The sequence below is a fragment of the Haliotis cracherodii genome, unplaced genomic scaffold (genome assembly GCF_022045235.1).
Source record: "Haliotis cracherodii isolate W230 unplaced genomic scaffold, xgHalCrac1.p SCAF_4, whole genome shotgun sequence".
NCBI lineage: Eukaryota > Metazoa > Mollusca > Gastropoda > Lepetellida > Haliotidae > Haliotis > Haliotis cracherodii.
This window is the reverse complement of record NW_027266297.1, coordinates 38,298,346-38,324,606: the sequence shown is the minus strand read 5'-3', so window position 1 is coordinate 38,324,606 and position 26,261 is coordinate 38,298,346. Positions and strand designations below refer to the sequence as shown.

Sequence of the window (26,261 nt, the reverse complement as noted above, 5' to 3'; positions counted from 1 at the left end):
CGTTGACTCGATCCTGCTTCGAGCATACCAATGGTGCGCAGACACTCATTTTCGGACAGGCATGGCATTTCGTAATGTTGAATAATTGCGTAATTTTGTTGTTTTTCTGAGTGGTTGTTTTCAGCACGATGCTAAACAATGCATATGGAATGCATGCTTTTCTGTAGCAGTTGCGTTTTTGTGACTTGATTCCATACATGTACTACATGTATGATATGTCAAAACAATATTGAAAACCAAACTTTACTTGTTTGAAAAATACACTTAAATATTGGTGTCACAGGAACTTTTGTTGTTGAGTATAATTATCTTTCTATTGGTTTGCTTCATAACATGAATCCTTGTAGAGATGAGTAGCTTTGATTTTTGCATTGCTTTGTCCTGACTCGTCATGTTATGTCACGTAGAAAGTTTACCCCATCTTTTGTTTACCCAATTGTTAGACTTCGGAGTAGAAGCTGGCTTTTATTCACCAAATAGTTTACCATTTTGCTTTTCATCACTTGTGTTTGTACCCAAATGATTACAGTGTCTCTATTCATCACCTCATCACGAGATGTGGTCACCGTTTGGAGGTTGATGATGGCTATGAACAAATGAATGCTATGAAACCCTGTTTGTCTGGAACCAGTTAATCTGGAAACCATGTCCTCAAGAAGATTACTGTTAGGAACATCTGTATGTTCTTTAAGAGACTGTATCAGTGATTCGTCAATCTGGAAATTTGTTAATCCAGATGATTTCTGGATTACCATATGGATTAGATAGGTTTCACTGTATCATAAAACATTTTCCTAAGACCTCTAATGTTTAAAAGTAGAGTATAGCATATCTTTGGTATGTTAAACATAATAAGGTATTCATCAGAGCTTCTGATGATTCCAGAGATAATGAGAGACCCATGAAGATCTGGGGTAGAATAGGTCTTCAGCAACCCATACTTGCCGTTAAAGGCGACTATGCTTGTCGTAAGAAGCGTCTAACTAACGGGATCGGGTGGTCTGGCTCGCTGACTTGGTTGATGCATGTCATCAATCCCAGTTGCGTGCATCGATGTTCATGATGTCAATCACTGGATTGTCTGGTCCAGACTCAATTATTTACAGACCGCCGTCATATAGCTGGAATATTGCCGAGTGAGGCATGAAACAACAAACAAACAAAAGCTAATGAGAGCAGGCCCCCCCAGAAATACTCTAACTCTTTGTCTCTGAAAAAATATAATGTTGATAGAAACACGCAGCTATGAGATGGGAGATTCAGAACCTGAAAATCTAGACTTGCTTCATTTAGGGCAATTCGGTGGGCGATAAGATAACCTAGTGGTTTAATGCAATCACTGATCACACCAAATGCCTGGCCTCGATGTTCCACATGGTACGATGTGTGTAGCTCATTTCTGGTTTTTCCCCACCATGATATTGCTGGAATACTTCTTAGGGGAGTGTGAAACCATACTCATTCAAAGGATAGTACCTGAATTTGATCAGGTGTTTTTCATAAAGTATTCAAAATAGCAGTTATATTAAAAACCCTTTGCCTATTCATTTACCATTATTGAAGTAAATTAAATTAGATTTGACATCTGAGTACCATGCAGTCAGTCATTTGATATATTGTTTCACTTTGATTGGATCTTTACTTTGACAATGAATCAAATTTTGTTATTTCTGCTGCCATTGGGATTGAAACTTGATGAGCAGGTTAAATTTGTTACTTTTTATGAAATATTAATAATAGCACATTCGTTTTTAAATATTTAGCGTATGTGACTTGTTTATCGTTATAGATTTTCACATGACTTTAAGTAAATATCAGCAGGTGAGCTACAGCGTCATAGCGGTACAGCTGCATGACATTAAGCCTGAAATACAGTTGACAGAAATCAATTCAGCAAACTCTGAACATGATATTCATGTCCTTAGTCCCATTTCCTCAATTACCAAGGCTTATTGAATCAAATGATTATTTTGGGGTACACTCACAACTCTAGGATGTTAGACACTCATGCTTATACAAGGGTTGACTAATAAGCTCTGAGCCTCAAATAGAAGGAATTGCACAATGGGGAAATCGTTTCTTGTGACATGATGTCAGAGGGGTATATCCAGAATAACTTGCGTCAACTGATCAAATATGCAACCATTCACACCATGTCTTGTGGTGATTTAGCTATGTTTGAAGCTGACCAGAAAGGTTCTTGCAACGATTTGTGACAATCAATGATCCCTAGGTTCTAACAAGATTCTAAATAGTGGCAGGATTTGACATCACCACCACAAAAGAAGGCAAAGACTATCCCATGACCGGGAAAGATGGCCTCCTGTGTTCAAAGGTGTCTTCATGGTGGATCTTCCAAAGGGCCAGACAATAAATGGAGCATATTATGCTGGACTTATGAGGCAATTATGGGATGAAATTAAGACTAAGAAACATGGAAAGCTGAGAAATCGTGTGCTCTTCCCCCAGGACACAAGTCAGTGGGTACAATCCACGAGTGTGGCTTTGAACTCCTTCAGCACCAACCTCATTCTCCTGATCTGGCTCCATCAGACTTCCATGTGTTCCCAAACATGAGGAAAGCTCTATCAGGAACCCATTTGGACTCTAAAGCTTTTCGGACACTCAAAGGACATCTGTGAAACTCCAATATCATGGGCAAAAGTGTATCAATGTAGCAGAGGATTATGGATTGTGAATAATTCTTTCTCTGTGAGGCTGAGAACTTATCAATCACCCCTTGTTGGTTTGCTTTATTTTCTTACCCTGTAGTATTCCCAATTTTGTTCCGTTGTGACAGAATTTTGCTCAAAAGTTGGTGAATGCGGATCGAGCTTCACTGTTCCTATTGGATCACCACCGGCAGGAGTTATTTGCACGTATTTTTGACGTCGGGAGCACTATGGGTGTTCCTTCACCTGAAAGTAGTCAGCAGAAAGAAATCAGGTTAGAGTGACTGGGTCAGCCCAGTGCATCAGTGGACATCTGGCACTTCAACGTCTTGTAGTACGATTCCATCTTTTGAAATTAAGGACAGTTTGTTTCTTGATTTACAGATAAATATGTCCTCCATATTACAAAAGTAACATGTATCAAAGTACTGAGGTTGACTGTAAAACAATGACTTTAAAATGGTCTGATCTAACTTCCAAAACTTAAGCTTTTTGTCATATAGTTGATAACATTTGTTCCTACAGCTGCTTTAAAATTTTTTTTAAAAAGAGCCTCTTTTGTGATCAGTATTTGATTGTCTTTTTGTAGTGATAATAATCCATTTTGTCCTTACATTTGTGCTGTTATCTTGTTTATATGTAAGCCAAGTTCTACCATTTGGTGCTTCGACTGAATCGCAACAAAGACATTTAAGTCCCAGAGCTCTGCTGACAGGATTCATTGGCACAAATCTTTTCTGGCTTTCAAAAATTAAAATGAACTTGATAAATGACTAAAGTATATCCTCATGCTCTTGATTCTGAAACTACATTGAGATATTTTCCATATAAATATTTCATACTCATTATATCATTTGTGCAAATGATATCAGCTTTATTTGTGTGCATTTATGTTTGACAAACCCAGTAACCCATGCTTTAGATACTGAACATGCTTGTAGCCTTGGCCTGTGGATGATTGTGGTAGATGGCGCTGTACTTAGTCAAGCCAGATGGCGCTGTCCTTAGTCAAGCCAGATGGCGCTGTACTTAGTCAAGCCAGATGGCGCTGTCCTTAGTCAAGCCAGATGGCGCTGTCCTTAGTCAAGCCAGATGGTGCTGTACTTAGTCAAGCCAGATGGCGCTGTCCTTAGGGAAGCAAGATGGTGCTGTCCTTAGGGAAGCCAGATGGCGCCATCCTTAGTCAATCCATAGCTTGTACTGTATGTTCAGAAACCCAAGGTCTACTCACTGTACAAGAGTTTGCACCAGTGTTTGTGATAACCATAGTGTAGTCTGCTTGTTGTTTTCCCCTTAACTTATTTGCTACCTCCTCTGATTATGTTCAGTTGTCTCTAGCCTGCTTTTGAATTGAGTTATTTCCATCAATTTCAAGTCAAATAACTTAAGTTTTTCGTAACTTTTTCCTCTGGCAGAATTTTGCAAAAACTCTTGTGCATGCCGATCGGGCATCATTATTTATGCTCGACTCCCGCACCAAGGAACTCTTCTCCCGAATATTTGATACTGGAAAGTGTGAAGAAAATGTACCACAGAAAGAAATAAGGTTGGATCTTTACTGAAATTATCATTATATTAGCTGCATTACTGAACACAGAGGAACTAATTCAGGTTCCAACATCCATCAAATGTCCCCATGTAATGTTTTCTCGAATGTCTGCTTATACTGCGAAGTTAAAATGGAGGCAGAAATCAGTTGTGTCTGATTCAGGATGTATGCCTGTAAAATGTCTCAAGTGGCCTCTCCTCTCTCAGTTAGCTTATCCACGCCAGGACATGGCTAAAATAGGAGCCTTAAACCCACTGGAAAAGGAAATGGGTGAATTTGACTGCTGTAAACATGTATAGTGAATGACCCTGCAGCACTGACCTGAGATGGTTATACATCATATGGTAATATGCCAGGCCATTCTCGTTCAGTTCTCACAAAACAAGTATGTTCACATTTGCAAATATATGCAGGGTTCCATTTAAGGAACTTGATTTAACTTGCACCACATGCATGTTGACATGAAAACCAAGTTGGACCAAACAAAAGCAGGTTGCACCCAGGTCCCATACGTGAGTGAATGAGCGAGTTTGGTTTAACGCCGCTTTTAACAGTATTCCAGTTATATTGCGGCGTGTCAGCCTAATGTGAGAGGAAAGCCAGAAGTGATGCAGGTCTCAGACGTTTACCACTTCGGTGTAACCCACAAGCACGGGTATGGTGCTGACAAACATTATCGGGGCGAACCGGGATTTGAACCCACAATTATAGATTTCTGGCGTGCCAAAGGGATGCAACTCTGCAGAGCCAATTGCAGCGCCTTAGACGACTCGGCCACCTGTGCCCCCCCCCCCGGTCCCATAAATATATCAAAGTTGAAACATGGGCTGGTCTGCTGCTGCTAGAGTCACATATGTTAATGACGCATTGCTGTGAAGTGTAACAGGAACATGTGCACATTTGCTTGAATTACCACCCGTAAGTTGATGATGTTAAGCCCAAGAAAGTATGACAGATTACACATGACACAGGGATTAGAGATCTAGTATGGTAAGTAAACCTCAGAGGTATTGAGTGTGTTCTAAGATTGATTTTGTGAGTGGACAGGTTAGTCAGATCTTTTTCACATGCACTTTATGCATCCAATGATCATGAGATTGAAGCTCCAATTAGCCCCAGTCATGAACCTTGGTCTGTCAGTACTAAAGTCTTGTTCGTGGATTAGGTAAATGTCTTAAAAACTGAATATCTCTAGTCTTTCATCCTTTTCAAGTAAAATGCTTGTCTCAAATATGATCTTTCTGAGGTGTACATTTTCTTACACCTGATCTATATTACTGCATGTAGATTCCCCATGGACAAAGGCGTGGCTGGCCACGTCGCCACCACTGGGGAGGTTCTCAACATCCAGGATGCCTATGGGGACATCCGATTTAACCGCGACGTAGACCTACAGACTGGCTACAGGACCAAGAGCATCCTCTGTATGCCCATCTACATCAGGGGGAAGTAAGTCCCTTCACATCAGTACCACAGAAAGGAGGGTACCCGAAACCATCTTTCTTTGAATCCCATTGTCCCTATCAACTGAAATTTCTTGTTACAGGTATTGAATTCTGTTCTCATCAATGCAATGTCCGTTTTTTGGCGAGCAGTCCGAGACGGTCTATTTTGCTAAAGAACTGTCAGTTTTGAAATGTTGCACGACCAATAGTCGGGCTATTATTGTATCCCCAAATTACCTAAGCATTCTTGTTTTAATTCAGTGAAGAGGTAAATTAACTGTAAATGTTAAACACATTAATGATGAATAAAATTTCAATGAGTTAAAATAACATAGATGGCAATCCACCAGGTTATTGGCTTTTTCTGAGAACTAACATTAAACAGTTCTATTCTTATGTTTACCCTTTTGTTACTTGTGTTCGTTAGCCTGCAGCATTCCAGACAAGCAACATTTTATCTGGTCTGATAACTTTGCAAAGTTGCCAGTCTGTTGCTCTGACTGACACTTTGGGAAATGTTATAAACTGGTAATGTTGAATCTTATCATGAGCAGTAAATCGGTGCAAAAAACATATAACATTAGTTTCTGTCTTTGATGGTGACATGTAAACATGACTTGTAGTTATAACTTAGTTATTCTCTAACTTCTGTGTAATCTGTAGAATTGTGTAGCAAGATATGTTTGACCAAATGTACCAACTGAGTTATTGGTCAATATTTCACCAGTACCCCATGCTTGTTGTAAGAACCAACTTAAATGAGAATCAGGTGGTTACAGTGTGTTGTTATTGCTGATTGTGTCTCAACATACCCAGATGATATTGATCGGTGCTCATGCAATCAACCATTGGTTTGTCTGCCCCAGACTTAATTGTTTACAGGTTGTTGCGATTAAGATGGAATGTTTCTCTCACTCTTTATGACTGATGGTGTTTTTGACATTGACATAAAAATTTGAAACAATATACGATCTATCAAAATACTCAAAACCATTTTGGTGTTCAGTATGACTGTTCCCTTTATAACTGATGGTGTTTTTGACATTGACATAAAAATTTGAAACAATATACGATCTATCAAAATACTCAAAACCTTTTTGGTGTTCAGTATGTCCAAGATAGCTGTCACCTGTATATTGAGTGTCAGGTTACCTGGTTAATCCACCCCAGTTGAGTGATGCATGGTGGGTGTTTCAGTATCATCGGAGTGGTTCAGATGGTCAACAAGATGAGTGGACCATTCACTAGGGCAGATGAGGAAGCCTTTGAGACCTTTGCTATCTACTGTGGCCTGGCACTGCATCACGCAAAGGTATTGGTTGACGTGGGAGGCTGAGCAGCGGAAGGGAGTGTGATTGAGTGAAGGATGAGTGAGTGAGTGAGTATGGTTTTACGCCGCTTTTAGCAATATGCCAGCAATATCATGGCGGGGGACACCAGAAATGGGCTTCACACATTGTACCCATGTCAGGAATCGAACCCTGGTCTTTGGCGTGACGAGCGAACGCTTTAACCGCTAGGCTACCCGACTGCCCCGAGTGAAGGATGAAAGAAGATGGGAATCAATCAATGAATTGGTGCATTAGAAAACTAACAAAAGTACAGTGTTGGTAACTTGAGAAGTTGAGGAGTGAGCAAGTGAAGGAAGAACTGGGTAAATGTAAATGAAGAATGATGGAAGGCCTGGGAAAGTGAAGGGAGGAGTGAAGGAAGGCTTGATGTTGATATTTTCAAATTGATGTCAGTGGTGATGGGAGTTTGAACATGTTATTTTTCCCCTGACTTGTCTAATAATGCATCTTCATCCTGAATACAAATGGAATACTTGAAGTCTTTATATTTATATAAAAAAATATGTTTTCTTAACATAAGAGAACAAAATCCAAAGTGATTTGTGTTGATCAGGGTGCCGTTGTACAAAGCGATCTTAGAGCAAAGGTGATCATAACTCCCATACCTTAACATAGACTTACGGCAATCTTGGCGCTAAGGTTGTTTTGTACAACAGCACCCTGGGAGTTATTGTGTTCAACTGCTCCACTCATACTAAGATCAGTTGATGTTCTTATTCACAGCTGTATGAGAAGATTCGGCGGTCAGAACAGAAGTACAAGGTGGCCCTGGAGGTGTTGTCCTACCACAGTCAGTGTTCTGAGGAGGAGATGATGTCACTGCGCTCCAGACCAGTACCTCATGACATGCATGCAATCACAAGGTGAACTCAGAGGCTAGAACCACACCAATTTGTTATCCCTTAATCATGTGCTTTTGAAGAACAATCAGGGCCTATTTCTATCGAATGTGAAGATCGGGGGAAGAATAGGTCTTCAGCAACCCATGCTTGCTGTAAAAAGCGACTATGCTTGTTGTAAGAGGTGACTAACGGGATCAGTGGTCAGGCTTACTGACCTGGTTGATGTATGTCATCGATCCCAATTGCGTGGATCGATGTTCATGATGTCAATCACTGGATTGTCTGGTCCAGACTTGATTATTTACAGACCGCGTCGTATAGCTGGAATATTGCTGAGTCCGACGTTAAACGACAAACAAACATTCTACCGAATGACCTGAGCTATGCCAGTTGTAATTTAACACTTATGTATGAGAATTATACTATCCGAAAGGGGAAACCGGGACACATTGTGACAGAGACTGGGTACATTGGAATGGAGACTGGGGTACATTCTGGTGTAGACAGGGGCCCATTGGGATGAAAACTGGGATTTGTTCCATATTGTCTGTTAACAGATGGTGAAGAATCACAACAACTAATCATACCACAAACATATTTAATGACAAACACTATTGAATTATATATTCCTAATAATTTATCAATATTGAGTGCAGCCACTATGGCATAAATCTTACAAGCATTATTTATGACAAACAAGTTTTGTGTTTCAGTTATGCCTATTCCCCTTGGGGTATTGACAATGACGAAAAGCCACTCTATGTTCTCTACATGTTCAAGGACCTGTTTGGCACAATGAGGTGAGCACATAGACTTTAAGGTCCTTCTACACAAGACTCAGCTGACTATGTGAGAATAGTTAGGAGTGTGTGAGCCTTTCTTAGCTTATTGATCTAATTGTTAGACTTGTAAAACTAGTCCTTGCAAAACTCTTCCTTTTGTAGGTTTGGTGTATCACTAAATGCCTGTAGTGCCATTGTAAAAAAATGAAAATTATGTTCTTAACAATGTTTAAACAACGATGTTTACTAGGGCTGTAACGAATAAACTATGAGGGGAATACGATTCGTATCATGAATATAGGGTAACGAATATGAATATTAATCTATGCATATAATATGTTCTAATGGGTATTTTTAGGTACAGGGTATTTAAATGCACATGATTGCATATTCTTAAATATTTGATTCTAGTGGCCACAAATAACGAATTCAATTCATGAATAGATACAGTTCGATTCCTCGAATATGCGAGTGAATCATAACAGCCCTAATGTTTACCCACAATCTACAGTTATATGCAGACATTCCAAAGATAATGATGTTATAACATCAATGTGTCCTTAGTGCAAATATTACCAAGAAAACGAATACCATGTTTTATTAATATGTCCAGTATATGAAGATATAAGAATCAAATACCTGCCTCACTATTATTATACGTATCCATCACAAAGAAAATTTGTACAGTTTATGAACAGCAAAAATAGCCACATTCTTCTCAGACTTGCAGTTTTTGTTTACAAGATATTTGAAAGAATTTGACATTGAATATAAATAAAACTCTGTACATCTGTTCAGCTACAACAAAAAGTAGTGCTCCATGACGAATTTTCCTACAACAAAATTTCATTGTACTATTGGCCTCATGGTCAGATAGATCTATACAAACTAAATCTGTCTGTCTAGGGGAATTATTTCATAGAACAGCTTTCACATGGAACATTGTCCATGACACAGTTACACTGGCAATAGTTGACTTATTCCATGTGGAACTGATCGTTGTTGACTAAACACTCTCTGCCATGATTAACTTCATTGTAAAGGTGCAAACTGTAGTATACTGGAGGGAGCGGAAAACTCAGCACATCAAAGAGCTTGTGGAAAAAAAGGGAAATTAGATCATTATCCACGAGCACAAATACATTCAGTAGTTATTCAGGCTGAAGCAATACGATGTAGTTTTTTACCTCACACTTTGTATGGAATAACATTTTATCCCGAAATTTGTACCCAAGAATGGGGAGTGTGCATTATACTCAAGTGCAAAATGTACACATTAAAATGTGGGAATCAATATAGGAACTCCAGGGATTTATTGTGTAAATATTAAATACCAGAGCATTTTCTTTATTATCTGCCCAGACACATTCCATTGGACATAAAAAGGCAAAATAGTGATGAAAACTTTTATGAATGGCTCAGTGAAAAGAATAGATTGGCAAAACCAAGAATCTATTAACCCAGTTGTGAAATACAAGTTAGGAAATGGAAAGCACAATGTAATTTTCAAAGATGGCATGGATGATAAAATCAAATCATTTTACTGCATGATATATGGTTGTTGCTGTTCCACTTATACTAAAAGTGTGTTCGTCAGTTTCTTCGGAAAGGCATGGATGATAAAATCAAATCATTTTACTGCATGATATATGGTTGTTGCTGTTCCATTTATACTAAAAGTGTGTTTGTCAGTTTCTTCGGTCAGTGTCATGTGTCCTGATTTGTTTCACTCAATGCCTAATGTTGTATGGCTAGAATATTGCAGATATGATGTTAAACTATATCAATTGATTGTTTTGCTCACTGATTATTATGTGATAGATATTTGTGAGGTAAGGTGAAATGGGGATTAATATTGCATTCAACATTATTGCACTTATATAGTTATGTGTGGTTGTGGCTGCATGTACAGGTCCGGACTTAAACCGGTTTTATAGTGCTAGCCAGTTGAGATACCATGCCACAGTTTAACATAGATACCCCACCCAGACACAGTATACTGACTCTGAGCTGATAAGTCCTTGTTTTATCCCCTTGATGCTGAGCGCCAGGCAGGGTAACAACAAGTACCATCTTGACATGGCTGGGGATTGAACCACCGACCTTCCACTCTCTGGGCACATTCTCTATCCACTAGACCATGGAGGATGGTTATAGATATATACGCTTTTACTCCTTGATATATTTTCAACATAAACACCACCTTTGTCTTTCAGTTCTGTCAGTGATCCAAGGTATACAATATAATCAAGTCTATATATGATATATATCATACCTTTTTAAGTCTTTTCACTTATTATTATTACTTTCACTTTAGAATTAAAGAGAATATGTTTGGTTTTTTTGCCACATCTAGGCTTTTTGCAAATTTTATCCATTGGCTCATCCTTGAAACTCAGGTGTAGATGATCCGTAATTTGCTTCATGTCCACTTCGCGGATTACCCTGTGTGACCTTCAGACACTGATGATAGATCCAGTTTACTATCAATTTGGGGTGCCAGTAAGCTTGGGAATTATTGAGTACCTCTTTTCATGAGTGTCCCGTTAACAAAGTGACATATGTTGGCATTCTTAATTCAACTTTCATCCACTTCTATACAGGGGCTTGAAGAGAGACTGTGCATGATTTACACATTTCCCCTGTGCAGTTAAGATAGTGAGGAAATGATAAATGGGTCACGATACAAAATAAATCGCAATATGCACATTTACCTCAAATCATTTGGAAATGTCTTGACTTTAAATAGTTCAGAGGAGGCTCAAAAGAAAAAAGCTGGCTCTTGACACATGTTTGAAGCGACTATTTTTAGTAGTGAACTTGAACTACTTTCTTCTGAGGTAGTTTATGTTCCTTTCTCCTTGTGATCATGTGACTGTCAAGATATGGAAGGTCACAGGAGTTATTCCCCTTGCCTGTTCCATCTATGAATGTCTGTGAATCTTTGATTTAGTGAGTGTTGTAGGAGTTATATAGTGACAGAGACAGAAGGTTACCCTCATTGTTGTCCCGGAGTAGGAGTGGAATGGATAGTGGAACACATACACCTGGGTTTTGGGGATGCTGATATCTATCAACTATATCAACTAACAAAAGGGCTTGAAGCAGTGGTTATGAGTAGTCTCCCTTTTGTGTTTGGATTACCTCCCCTGTATTAAGGTTGCAATTAGGTTTATGACTTTCCAAAGTTTTATTTATATGAATGAAATTTATGTGTTTCTGTTAATAAGAACAATTTGATTAACTAAATTTTCTTCATATTTTTAAAATCCTTGATTGTATTGAAAGTTGGTCCACAGCTAAATCTACCGGTGTGTTAGAAAACACATGCATTTGATCATTCATTTGAGAATTTATGTGGAATCATTTTGTAGTCTCTGAATTCCTTTTTCTCATTAGCTAGCTTACCTTGCTTGTATTGAAGTATGTTTTTGAAATACACATAATACCAAGTGAATCAGAAATTTACATGATAGTCATAAATTTGTATTAAATTTTATTTCAGCCAAGCCTTTCAGCTGCTTCTTGCCCTAATATAATAGGAAGTTCCAGAAACAAAGGCTGGTCAATGTCAATAAAATTTTGATAACTTTTAACAATAATTCAGAAATAATGGGAGCAAGTATAAGGTAAAAGGAAGGGTGGTGTGGAAGTTGGGAGGGATGATGGATGGCTGGATGAGAGGTTTGTGGTGATGGAGCAAGTATAAGGTAAAAGGAAGGGTGGTGTGGAAGTTGGGAGGGATGGTGGATGGCTGGATGAGAGGTTTGTGGTGATGGAGCAAGTATAAGGTAAAAGGAAGGGTGGTGTGGAAGTTGGGAGGGATGGTGGATGGCTGGATGAGATGTTTGTGGTGATGGAGCAAGTATAAGGTAAAAGGAAGGGTGGTGTGGAAGTTGGGAGGGTGGTGGGTAGCTGGATGAGAGGTTTGTGGTGATGGAGCAAGTATAAGGTAAAAGGAAGGGTGGTGTGGAAGTTGGGAGGGTGGTGGCACGGTGGGTGACTGGATGAGATGTTTGTGGTGATGGAGCAAGTATAAGGTAAAAGGAAGGGTGGTGTGGAAGTTGGGAGGGTGGTGTCACGGTGGGTGACTGGATGAGATGTTTGTGGTGATGGAGCAAGTATAAGGTGAAAGGAAGGGTGGTGTGGAAGTTGGGAGGGTGGTGTCACGGTGGGTGACTGGATGAGATGTTTGTGGTGATGGAGCAAGTATAAGGTAAAAGGAAGGGTGGTGTGGAAGTTGGGAGGGTGGTGGCACGGTGGGTGACTGGATGAGATGTTTGTGGTGATGGAGCAAGTATAAGGTAAAAGGAAGGGTGGTGTGGAAGTTGGGAGGGTGGTGGCACGGTGAGTGACTGGATGAGAGGTTTGTGGTGATGGAGCAAGTATAAGGTTAAAGGAAGGGTGGTGTGGAAGTTGGGAGGGATGGTGGCACGGTGGGTGGCTGGATGAGATGTTTGTGGTGATGAAGCAAGTATAAGGTAAAAGGAAGGGTGGTGTGGAAGTTGGGAGGGATGATGGATGGCTGGATGAGAGGTTTGTGGTGATGGAGCAAGTATAAGGTAAAAGGAAGGGTGGTGTGGAAGTTGGGAGGGATGGTGGCACGGTGGGTGGCTGGATGAGATGTTTGTGGTGATGAAGCAAGTATAAGGTAAAAGGAAGGGTGGTGTGGAAGTTGGGAGGGATGATCGATGGCTGGATGAAATGTTTGTGGTGATGGAGCAAGTATAAGGTAAAAGGAAGGGTGGTGTGGAAGTTGGGAGGGATGGTGGCACGGTGGGTGACTGGATGAGAGGTTTGTGGTGATGGAGCAAGTATAAGGTAAAAGGAAGGGTGTGGAAGTTGGTTTTCCGGTATCTGTGTTAGAGGTGTTGGATTCTTTGGATAGTGATGGTTCACCAAAATGTGCAACAGTGATAAACAAGAAATTGATACCAATCTATTGTAATTAATGTTTGAATTGTTTTGCCCAGCCTTCTTTCTGAAATTTCTTCTCCTGTGCATATAGATAAAACACCTGTTTTCTACCTTCATGCTTGGTGCCTTATGATAGATATGTCTAGCAGTATGGTTAGATGATTTCTTGTAACATTAAGTTTATACTGACACGTGCCATTGTGTATAGTATGTTTTTATTCTGTCATGGTTAGATAACACCGATGCTTGGTCCAGGTTAGGATATTTGTTAACGTTAACCGTGATGAAGTATCATCAAGATACGTATGCTCCAGTTTCAATGCATAATCAGGGATTTATCTAGGATTTTAAAATGTTTGTTTGTTGTTTAACGCCACCCTCAGCTATGATTATATAATATGTGCCAATGGTAGGTATATTACACACTAAAGTATTAAACATTCTTCTTGCAATATCACAAAGCTATGTATAAAGCCCTTTTCAATTTATGGGCCCAGATATCAGTGAGAAACAAATCACCAAAGGAATTTTCTTTTCCTGCGGACCCCTGAATATCCAGTTTAGAATAGGTCTTCAGCAAACCATGCTTATCGTGAGAGGCGACTGACGGGATCAGATGGTCAGGCTCGCTGACTTGGTGGATACATGTCATTGTATCCCAATTGCGTAGATCAATGCTCATGATATCAATCACTGGACTGTCTGGTTCAGACTTGATTATCTACAGACTGCTGTCATATAGATGGAATATTGCTGATTCTACCATGACATTGATGAATGCTTGATTCTGATTGGTTAAAAAGAGGTTTCCTTTTTGCTACGGAAACCCCTTTCAAATATAGTAAGCCTTTTCACAAAAAAAACGTGCGTATGAATACATAGATAGCCTACATATCGATTCACAGAAAATGGCTGCCGATCTATCACCCCCATATGAACTGTAAAACATATCTATATTTCCTCTAATACACGCTGGGTCTCTAATACCAGACAGGTCTCTAATACACGCCGAGTCAAGGGCTCTCGCGAAATTAATAGACGGCGTATAGTGTCAAACAGAGGAAATACGGTAGTTTGATATCGGATGTTTGGGGCGTTCTGGGCTGCAACCCTGACTGCTTTGATGATGACATTAAAACATTTAACGAAGGCATATCTTTTGCATACAAATGAAATGTTTATGAAACTGTTAGATCTACAGAAATGTTCTATGGTGACCAGAATCGGAACAATTTAAGCTATTTCCTCATTGAAACAACCGACAATGAAAGTAAAATATAACATTATAAAAATTGTTTGAAAAAAACAACATTACATCAGCAGGGACAGTTAGTCAACGTGTTAATGTTGAACAGCATCACACTGTGCATCAGTACTGGGTTGTCTTCTGGTTTCCTCCGTTACTGTTAACAATTTCTTTGGCGGCCATAACGTTAACTGAGAGTGCAGTGCAGATGGTACAGTGACAACCGGGACACGTTAGGACGGTTCTCATTTCAGGGTGGGGAGGTATAATTCAAAGATTCACACATTCAAAATAAGTGAAAGAGTGATATCTAATAAAAAAAATTAGAAAATAATAATTGTTCATTTTTTAATTTTTTGGTAACTTTTTCTGAAACCCACGAACAGGTAATTTCATATTGAAACAACCGACAATGAAAGTGAAATATAACGTAATAAAATATGTTTGAAGACATTTTATTCATGACAACATAGTGTTTACAAACCTTTTTCTGATCGATATCCATTACCACCTCCGTCAACCACCACCGTTGGAATTTGGCAGGAGGGGATTTGAAAGTGCATCAGAACACACTCCCTTTCGAAAGTCCACGAAAACAATGTCCCAACTGAAGTGACAGCTTATTAAACTTGATGAAATTCATTTCAGAACACGCACAGTTATGAAAATTATACACGACCTACTATTTCTGGACCACAAATGTCTAAGTTCTGCCACTATTTGGCTTTGGATCCGTGAAATCTTGAAATTGACAGGTCACACCATGCAGATTCCTCGTTTCAAAATATCCGGCTCGTCTGCAGCCTAAACAGTGGCTGTTCAGTCATACTCAGTTCCATTAGTAAGCATATGGATGTACCAGCAGGCTCGATCAATCCCAGTAAATCTACAGGTAAATGTTGAACCACATCATAGATCGGGGTTGTCATCTTGCTTCTTTTAACTAGATCAAGTTAATGTAAACACATGATTGTCAGCCATTGACAGCTGTGAGGTGTGAGTAACCATGATTTAGGTCAAGTTCTGCCACATCCAAGTTCGGGGTAGAGAGGCATTTACTTTGATGTTATTCTTGTTTACTGGGGGTAATTGCTATCTACCTAATAACTCTTAGACATGTTAAATGTATATAGGAATGTTTATTCATAAAGTTTGCTGTAGAAATATATTTGTTTAGTATTTTAAAACCTTTTTCTATTACCCGTCACCCCTACAATAGAAATGATGGCATGTTCGATTTCCAAGAAATGACCTCTCGCACAAATTTCCGAGAAACGACAGCCAAGTCCACAGTGTTCAACAGTGTGCAACAGTTTGATAGAAATTAAAACATCTTTCTTTGGATTAAGTTAGGAGTGTTATTTGTCAACTTCGTTTGAAAAACTATGTGTTTTGAACACTTATTATGAACTACTCACGACTTTGGTGTTTTTTAATCTTGAACTTTAGTAATATTTGTTACATATACAACTACCTGTGACCACTTTTAGGAATGTTCTAAGATCGCGGACCTGTGCACCTGTGTTATTGCGCGTTGCAAGAGAGCGCCGTTTTCAAAGCGTAGTTGCAGTCATGGTAGAATGGAGATAAACTTACTGTGTTTTGAAATTTGATGTAGTCCCACTGTAGAATAGAAACCTCTTTATTATAATTTGTAACCTCGCGCTAAAGCGCTCGGTTCAAAATTATAAAAAGAGGTATCTATTCTACAGTGGGACTACATCAAATTTCAAAACACAGTAGGTTTATCTCCTAAGTGTGGCAAACAAACAAATCTTTTCCTACGATTAAACTTAAACAGACATTTGCTATGGATATAGTACAGAAGTCAGTACAGTCGCAAGCCAAAGAGAATGCCTATGTTCTTCCCTGAAGTGTCAGTATTCATGGAACCATGGAAGTGAATTGTTTGCAAAATGAATAGATACTGAATAAAAACATTAAGGGGTCATGAATATTTTTTGTGATATTTGCTTTATAGTGTAGACAGAGCACACAATATTCCAAAAAAATATCCCAAACAATATTCATGATTCTTAATTATTTTTGCTCAGTATACATTGATTGACATGACTACCGTATGTAAGGAGTTACAGGTTTACTTTAACTGTTATTTTCATTCAGTATTTGTAATTTCAAAATCTGTTCACGTGTAACTGATTTTTTTTACATCATTGAAATGAAGTATCACGTTATTTACAATGATTCTGTATTTGTAGAAGTCTCTATTTTGCAAAGCATAATATGATGCACTGCAAGTTCACACACACACTCATATATATATATATATATATATATGTATATATGTATACACTCATCATGTACACTATCAAGCTAAGTTTTACAAATTCCATTGAAAAGTATTTCAGCCTTTTGTGAATCCTTCTGTGCTATCACTTTTTTAGCAAACGAAATGATAAATCTAAAAAGATAAAAGATGTGAAAACATTCCTTTAAGTAAATACTGAGTTGATAGAGTTGTGATGACGGTATGTCCTGTATTGGCTTAAAGCTTATAGAACTAATGTTGTTAGAGCTAGAACTATCTCCTTAGTATAAGAGATATTTGGAGACTGACCATTTAATATTCTTGGAGGGTTGGGGGATTATGGAGACATTCAAGACATTTTCATGACATACAATCTTTTGCTTTTCATTTTTTTTTTTTTTTAACCAACTTCTTTGTTAGTCTTGACAACCAGCAAAATCTGAGGCAAGATTTTTTTTCCAGTATTTATCGTTGAACAAATTGTTTTTGTAAAACAAATCCATCCTGACCCCAACCCTCCATTCCCCCTCTTACACACAGAATATGAAATGGTCATCAGTAGACCTCATCTGTATCACTTGGCTTTCAGATCTTTGATGGTATTCACCTTAAGAAACTTAAATTAAATTGAAAACAAAAAATGAAAAGTGTTTTGAAATATCCTTCCGTACTTATGTTGACCTCTATTGAAGTTTTTATTTGATTGCTGAAAGAAGTTAACAACTTTTTGACAGGAAGGAAAGAAATGTTTTTTTGGTTTGTTTTTTTAAATTTGATTCCACATTTGTGAAATTGAAGGTTGTCACATTTATTCACCAAGTATTAATAATGCCTTATATGAAAAAAATCTTTCAATCAGAATAATTGTTCTTCAGAAGAAGAAAATAATTGTAAACCTACTTGAGTGTGGACCGACTTTAAATACAATTTTGGAGATTGATAAACTTGACCACTGAAAGTTGCTCTGTTGTGTTTGGTTCCAAATAGTTGTTGATTCTCATTTCTCACTTTTCACCTCAAGTTATTTTACATCACATGCTCTTAGTTCTGTTTCTTGCAAGACGTGAAGTCACTTCAGTTGCCCCAAGAATACATATTTCCTGGACTTGTGAATTTAAGATTGCACTCAAAATGCAATACAAAGGAAACAAGGTCACAGCATTGTAGCACTTTCTTAAAACCAAACCTAGTATCTTTAATCAATCTTTGCATTTGATCATAATGTATATGTCAAGAATACTGATTCCATCGATCGATGTGTGTCTTACAGAAAGAGTGCACCTTCCAATATTTATGTCTACTGGTAGCTCAGTGTTGTTGGAGTCTACATAATTCTGAAAAATATATTATAAAATAAGAAACAGAACAGGGAAACGTATTTGGTTCTTGCGCTGTAAGTGTCAGATCCAGTAATATATTGTTGGTATGTAAGTTTGTCGTAAATTATTACGAAATGGACATTTATCAATAATTCCAATTTTCAGGTTTGACACGGATGCTCTGATTCGGTTCACGCTGACTGTGCGGAAGAACTACCGCAATGTGCCCTACCACAACTGGGTTCATGCGTTTTCAGTGGCGCACTCCATGTACACAGTCATCAAGCGGGCAGCACACCAGTTCACTCCACTTGAGGTCAGTCATGGCTCCTGTTTACTCAACTTGAGGTCAGTCATGGCTCCTGTTTGCTCCGCTTGAGGTCAGTCATGACTCCTGTTTACTCCACTTGAGGTCAGTCATGGCTCCTGTTTGCTCCACTTGAGGTCAGTCATGGCTCCTGTTTGCTCCACTTGAGGTCAGTCATGACTCCTGTTTACTCCACTTGAGGTCAGTCATGGCTCCTGTTTGCTCCACTTGAGGTCAGTCATGGCTCCTGTTTGCTCCACTTGAGGTCAGTCATGGCTCCTGTTTGCTCCACTTGAGGTCAGTCATGACTCCTGTTTACTCCACTTGAGGTCAGTCATGGCTCCTGTTTGCTCCACTTGAGGTCAGTCATGGCTCCTGTTTGCTCCACTTGAGGTCAGTCATGGCTCCTGTTTGCTCCACTTGAGGTCAGTCATGGCTCCTGTTTGCTCCGCTTGAGGTCAGTCATGACTCCTGTTTACTCCACTTGAGGTCAGTCATGGCTCCTGTTTGCTCCACTTGAGGTCAGTCATGGCTCCTGTTTGCTCCACTTGAGGTCAGTCATGACTCCTGTTTACTCCACTTGAGGTCAGTCATGGCTCCTGTTTGCTCCACTTGAGGTCAGTCATGGCTCCTGTTTGCTCCACTTGAGGTCAGTCATGGCTCCTGTTTGCTCCACTTGAGGTCAGTCATGGCTCCTGTTTGCTCCACTTGAGGTCAGTCATGGCTCCTGTTTGCTCCACTTGAGGTCAGTCATGGCTCCTGTTTGCTCCACTTGAGGTCAGTCATGGCTCCTGTTTGCTCCACTTGAGGTCAGTCATGGCTCCTGTTTGCTCCACTTGAGGTCAGTCATGACTCCTGTTTACTCCACTTGAGGTCAGTCATGGCTCCTGTTTGCTCCACTTGAGGTCAGTCATGGCTCCTGTTTGCTCCACTTGAGGTCAGTCATGGCTCCTGTTTGCTCCACTTGAGGTCAGTCATGGCTCCTGTTTGCTCCACTTGAGGTCAGTCATGGCTCCTGTTTGCTCCACTTGAGGTCAGTCATGGCTCCTGTTTGCTCCACTTGAGGTCAGTCATGGCTCCTGTTTGCTCCACTTGAGGTCAGTCATGGCTCCTGTTAACTCCACTTGAGGTCAGTCATGACTCCTGTTTACTTCACTTGAGGTCAGTCATGACTCCTGTTTACTCCACTTGAGGTCAGTAAAAGGTGACATTTCGGTATAGGTCCTTATAACATTGTTCTTTTTGATAATTTATAAGGGTATATACCAAAACGTTGCCTTTGCAGTAAAATAAAGAAGTTATTATCCATACGGATCAATATGGAAACATCTAGGTAACTTATCACACATAAGTCACGTGACATTGCACAAGTTAACCTCAGCTCAATCGAACCGCTGTTTTCTATCAATTTTGAATGTGTGTTAATTCTATAACAATGTCACATTAAAGCATGTTGGTAAGATAAATTTGTTGTAGCAGGATCACAAGGGGATCATTGGGTTTTATGCGTCCCTTGTTAGATTTTATACCACTCTCAGGATCTTGGTATAAAACCTAATCCAGGACGCATAAAACCCCATGTACCCCTCATGATCCTGCAATAACATATAATATTCCCCGAGGGATCACATGACAATAAATTGTGTCTACTTTGCCATCCCTCAACTTCTAAGAAATGTAACAAATTCCCCTCATAGGCTGTGTATAATAACTGTAATGCTAGTAGGGCAGGACACCAGTGAGCTAACTTCAGTATGACTCTTGGTGATCACACTGTACCATGGTGTGCCAAATGTCCCCAGTTTCATGTATTGATATCAGTGAAGGCACAAGTCTTCTGAAACATCTAAATGGGGTAACTCATTGTACATTCATTTCTTTTACTCCAGTGTCACATGAAAGTTGAATTCCAATGTTGTTCATCTGTTTCAGAGCCTGGCACTGTTTGTGGCATGCCTGTGTCATGACTTGGATCATCGCGGGAAGACCAACGCCTTCATGGTGAAGAGTGCCTCCCCCTTGGCAGCCATCTACTCCACCTCCACCATGGAACATCATCACTTCAACCAGACAGTCGCGATACTGCAGGTAGCATGCTGGAGCCCCACAGTAGCATGTCGTGGGTCACATTATCTTCATTATCTTAGTGTGGAAGCCTCGGTGGCTGAGTAGGTCAGATTGCTGACTTTGTGAGCTGGCGATTAGGTGCATCACTCTGGCCGTGTGGGTTCAAATCCCGGATGGGACTCAACCCCAAAAAGTACTAGAATCTGTACCTTACTAAGAAAATGTTATCCGCAATATAACATTTGTTGTTTCTTTATATTACCTATAATTATAATACTAGCTTCCTTGTGGTCAGCTCACAGCCAGGGTGCAAATTGCATGTAGCCCACTGGGAAATCAATAGGGAAACATCTAGGTAACATGCTTATCATGCATAAATTGTTGTAGCAGGATCATGAGGGGATCATTGGGTTTTATCACTCTCTGGATCGTGGTATAAAACCTAATACCCCATGTAGGACACATAATACCCCATGTAGCCCTCATGATCCTGCGACAACTCATAATATTCCCTGAGGGATCGCTTGTCGGGATTACCGACATTCATTAATACATCACACCATATACCCCTTGAGACCGACCGGTTGACAACTTGTGATGTAGATCTGGCTCTGAGGTACAGATCAAATATACAGATAAAACACAGTGATATCTTTTGTTATGTTGTAGACCAGATACATATATATCAGCCTGCATGGTAATGTTTCAGTGGAGTCAGTTTGCATGTGATTGTAATACTGGAATTTAATTGTTGCAGCATGAAGGTCACAATATCTTCAAGCACCTATGTTCAGAAGAATACAAGAAGGTAAGGTGGTCTCTGAGAAGTTACATGTATATTTATGCACTACAGGTGGGGAATAGACTCTATATCTTACAAGAAAGAAGATTTTAATAATTCAGCTGGGCTGTATGGAACATAAAGAATTTAGTAAGGTAGCTTTGTTACGTGGAACATGGAGGATTTTGTAATTGAGCTGAGCAGCATGGAATATGGAGAATTTAGTAATTTAGTTCAACTGGGTTGAACACAGAGGATTTTGTAAATTAGTTGGGCTGCGTTGAACGTGAAGGATTTTGTAATTTAGCGGGGGCAACATGAAACATGGAGAATTTAGTAATTGAGCTGGGCTGCGTTACACATGGTGAATTTAGAAATTTAAATGGGCCATGTTGAACATGGAGAATTAAGAATGTATGTATTGATACTTTAGGTGGGCATAATCAACACTCCTAGAATCCAGATAGCAGTCAATGTTCCTACTGTCATTGCAGGTTCTGGGTGACATTCGGCACTGCATTCTGGCTACAGACCTGGCACTGTTCTTTGGGAACAGAGCCAAGTTAAAGGACATTGCAGACAGGAATGACTTTTCATGGGACATACAAGAACACAGGTAAACTCACACACAGTCATGTGTGATAGCCAATGATTTGGACAGCAAGCCATGGAAAAAGATTATGATTCAATGTTTTTCAATAATTCTTTCTTTTAATCTCATGGGGTCATGGGTGGCCCAGCCGTCTAAGGCGCTGCGATTTGCTGTGCAGAGTTGCCTCCCTTGGGCATGCCTGAAACCTATGATTGTGGGTTTGATTCCCAGTTTGCCCCGATTAAGTTTCTAGGTTTGTCAGCACCATACCCGTGCTCGTGGGTTTCACCGAAGTGGTAAACGTGTGAGAACTGCATCACTTTGGGCTTTCCTCCCACATTAAGCTGACATGCCAAGATATAACTGGAATACTGTTAAAAGCGGCGTTAACCCAAACTCACTTACTAACTTATAATCTCATGCACATAATGATATACTGGTGATGATTGTTTGAGTCACAAGGATATTCATAGTTGTCTCTATATTCATGTTTAGGTCGTTCTCATGTGCATTGAATTGTGTTTGAATTTGTTTTTTAACTTCTTTATTTGAGATATTTAATATGTTGTTGTGCAGTCTCTCCATTGTTTGCTTAACATAAAAAATGTGTTTTTTACATAATGTATGTACTGACTGATTCAGATCATGTCTGGCACTGACGTTACATTATTTTGAGCAAAGTTTTGTTTATCCTCAAAGTGTAACAGTGGAATATTGTGCAATATGTACAATCTCTAGATGAAATCTGTGTGTGCTAATGCTATGTTTTTATGTATTTTCTGATAAAAGTGTCCACTCTAGAGTGAAGATCATCAATGTAAGGCAACTACTGCAAGAGAAGCTGATTTTACATTAATGTTTTACAAATAGTCTTTGAATGGCATTTAGAAGTTATACACATAAGGAAGATAAATTATTGATGTCAACTTCTCTATTATGAGGAACACAACGTTTCAGAGTGTATACTTGCTCCTTCATCAGGTGAATGAATGCTATGAGGCAGAGGACATATATATGTTCCTGTAAGCTAGAACAACAACAGTAAGGAAATAACAAAGGGAGGAACTTAACAAGGGAAGCCATCAGTTCACTGCTGCTGATAGAAGATTTGCAATGGACAAATGCAAGCCAACACACGACAGTTAGTTAATTAATAGTTGATAGCGATGGACAATTGGAAGCCAGGACTTAAATTATCAATGACTGGCAATGGACAATGGGCAATGAGCAAATGAAAGCCAAAAGGATAATTTGTTTCATAAATAGTTAATTTGATGGAAATCCGTATTTTTTAGTGAAGGTGAAGAATGAAATTAGCAAAACACTATTTTTTAACAATACATATTGATCGTTAACTTTTGCCTTCCCAGTACTTCTTTCACAGCTTTTATTAGACAGATATTAGATGTTCTGTTGTCATTGATAATTTTCTCTACTCATTCACTATTGTCACTTAACATTGGTCACGGTATTTCATTAAATATTTAATATGGATGCCATTGCCGATGTTATTTCCTCACCCTCAACTGCTACTGAAGATGGATCAGGATCGGGAATGCCTAAGGCTCCTGCGATCAAGCAAGGAAGTCCCTGGCCAAGATGCCGCAAGGTGGACAGCCGCTGGATAAACATCTCCTGTCTACTACCATGGCCGTACGACCTTCTGAGTAAGCGCCCAGCTTGTCACTAACTGACCAGAGAGCTAGATGCCATTCAGCTTTATTTGACCAAGAGTTCATAGCCGGCACGGTCACCGCACGGTAATCAGGACCGTCGCGAGGGAAGCCAATCTACCAACCAATTATCCACCTACCACATGGACCAGACAAACACCGTCTCAGCACAGCACAGTTCCAGTACAGGAGTCAATCAACCGTCCCTTACCAGGTCGTCACAGCCTCAGTACGGTACCCGCACAGACCCGACAGGCGCCAAGTCATCGTCCGTTACCAGATCGTCACAATCACCACACGGTTACCATAGAGGTTCTTCTGAAGCCAAGCCTCTTTTGCATCTCAGAAGCATTCAGATTTGGCTATCCTGAACACCCAGGATAAAGACTGTAGAGAAGACAATCAAACCAAGCAGACTGTTTGAGAACTGTTTCATATGGATAAGAGTCTCACACTCCACAGGGCCGGTCGGGTAGCCTAGTGGTTAAAGCGTTCGCTCGTCAGGCTGAAGACCCGGGTTCTGGTGTCCCCCACTGTGATATAGCTGGAATATTGCTAAAAGCGGTGTAAAACCATACTCACTCACTCACTCACTCACTCACTCACTCACTCACTCACTCACTCACACTCCACGGGCCTAAATCATTGTGGTCCCCTTCGAGCCTTAACACGTGTGAAGATCACATGGTTCCTTTGATTGATCTGGCCGCCATACGCCAGGTCACCCCCAAAGATTCTATCTGACCCCACAGACTAAGAGGAAGTTGAAGATAATTTTGATGGATCTGATTATTCTCTGTCGGGAGATTTTGATCCTCATTTCTCTACCTCGGAGCAGATTGGACAGCTGTATCATTAATACCTTTGATACATCCGAAGTTGGAGGAATTTGACTTCCCTCAAATACCAGAGTATACGGGATCTCAGACCCCAATCACCTGTTAGAGTACATCATACTCTTGAATGGCCAAGCTATGCTCACAAGATCATTGACCTTGCATCAGAGAATTTATGGAGGCTGAGACATGATTATCATCTCCCCTTTACGTCGCTGAAGAAGAAACAATATCAGACACATGACTGTACCTCTACCAGATTCTCAAGTTTTGGATGAGAGTCTCCAAACTCAAGATTTGACCTACCTTCAGCTAGGTTTAAAGATTTGGATGATTTGGTTTGTGACCAGTATCTCACCAAGCTACCGGAATCCTTTGAAGGAATTTCAGCAGACACAACAAGACCCATCAGGATGGATCAGCTCAGTCTTATCCATAACCCATTAAATACAATTGTTCACATGCAGCAAGATCTCTTATCCACGCAAGTTTGGACGGCACAGCACCAAATACCTTCAATGATAAACTTGGTAAAGTTATTGAAGAAGTAAGATAAGATACGACTGAACGTTTTCAGTTATCTACTATCAAGTTAAGGCCCATGATTCTTCCTTCCTAGCTAAACGTTCAAGAGATTCTTCCCATGACACCAGGAAGGATTCTTTTCAACAATCTCTACATCCTATCGACCTGGCATTAACTTTGGACCACGATTTAAGACTGCCGATTGTCAACAAAACGCCTACTTGGGGGACATCTCTTGTCATGCAGCCAGAACTGGAAGCAGATCATGTCTAATGGCTAGATCCTGAACGTTGTAACAAAATGGTACAAGCTTTAATTCCACCGCTATCCTCTACTTGTAATCCTACCAGAAGGCCAAAGATTCCATCTGGAAGGACCCAAGTTATAAACTGCAAACATTGCCATTGAGGTGCTACTAGACATCTTGTCCACATGACCAAAGAGGTTAACCCCGTCAGCAAACTGTCACGGTAATGATGTCATCTGTGGGATGACTCTATGCCCTGCTACATCACAGAGGATTTTACATTTCTTGCACCAGTGAAGAATTCCCCAGACATGATAATAGCAGGCAAGATCCTGAGCAAGTCTTTTCTAGCACCGCCACGCCAGTTCCAGATGGAATCAATACAGTGGCGTTCAACTCTGGGAAAGGCAGACAGTGAGGTTCATGAGCATATCTCCATGTTTTGCCGTCAATGGAAGGAGGTATGAATTTCAGGTTCTTCCATTCGGGATATCTATAGTACCTTGGATATTCACCAGACTCACGGTTCGTCTTCATGTCTACCTGGACGATTTGGGGGCACCGGATCAAGACAGGTCACAGTTACCATGGTTACAACAGGATCTTCCTGGCCAACTTATCTGGGTTTGGTGGTATATACAACGAAGTCAGAGACCATCACCAGACATTATTAGTGTACACATAGGGCCAGATTCAAGCTACATCTCGGAGGTCTTACCCCCTGCAGGATCAATAAGCCAAGACCTTGACCATGTTGCTCACAGTACCATCTCGTCCCATACGACCGCTCTGTTGGTATATGTCTCTTTTCAGGAGCCTAATATGGACAATATCAGGATT

The 26,261-nt window shown here is 40.0% G+C and overlaps 1 protein-coding gene across 2 annotated transcripts in view; it reads left to right on the top strand.

The window, feature by feature from the left end:
- LOC139480443 (probable 3',5'-cyclic phosphodiesterase pde-5) overlaps positions 1–26,261 on the top strand; it is a 108,713-nt gene that overhangs the window by 70,105 nt on the left and 12,347 nt on the right. For both annotated transcript variants that reach the window (XM_071263519.1, XM_071263520.1), the window contains 10 exons: positions 2,801–2,946; positions 5,509–5,670; positions 6,864–6,978; positions 7,742–7,881; positions 8,574–8,660; positions 10,859–10,876; positions 18,559–18,709; positions 20,633–20,788; positions 21,525–21,575; positions 22,043–22,164. In XM_071263519.1, coding sequence (XP_071119620.1) covers positions 2,801–2,946; positions 5,509–5,670; positions 6,864–6,978; positions 7,742–7,881; positions 8,574–8,660; positions 10,859–10,876; positions 18,559–18,709; positions 20,633–20,788; positions 21,525–21,575; positions 22,043–22,164 — 1,148 coding nt within the window. The remainder of the gene's footprint in view (positions 1–2,800; positions 2,947–5,508; positions 5,671–6,863; positions 6,979–7,741; positions 7,882–8,573; positions 8,661–10,858; positions 10,877–18,558; positions 18,710–20,632; positions 20,789–21,524; positions 21,576–22,042; positions 22,165–26,261) is intronic.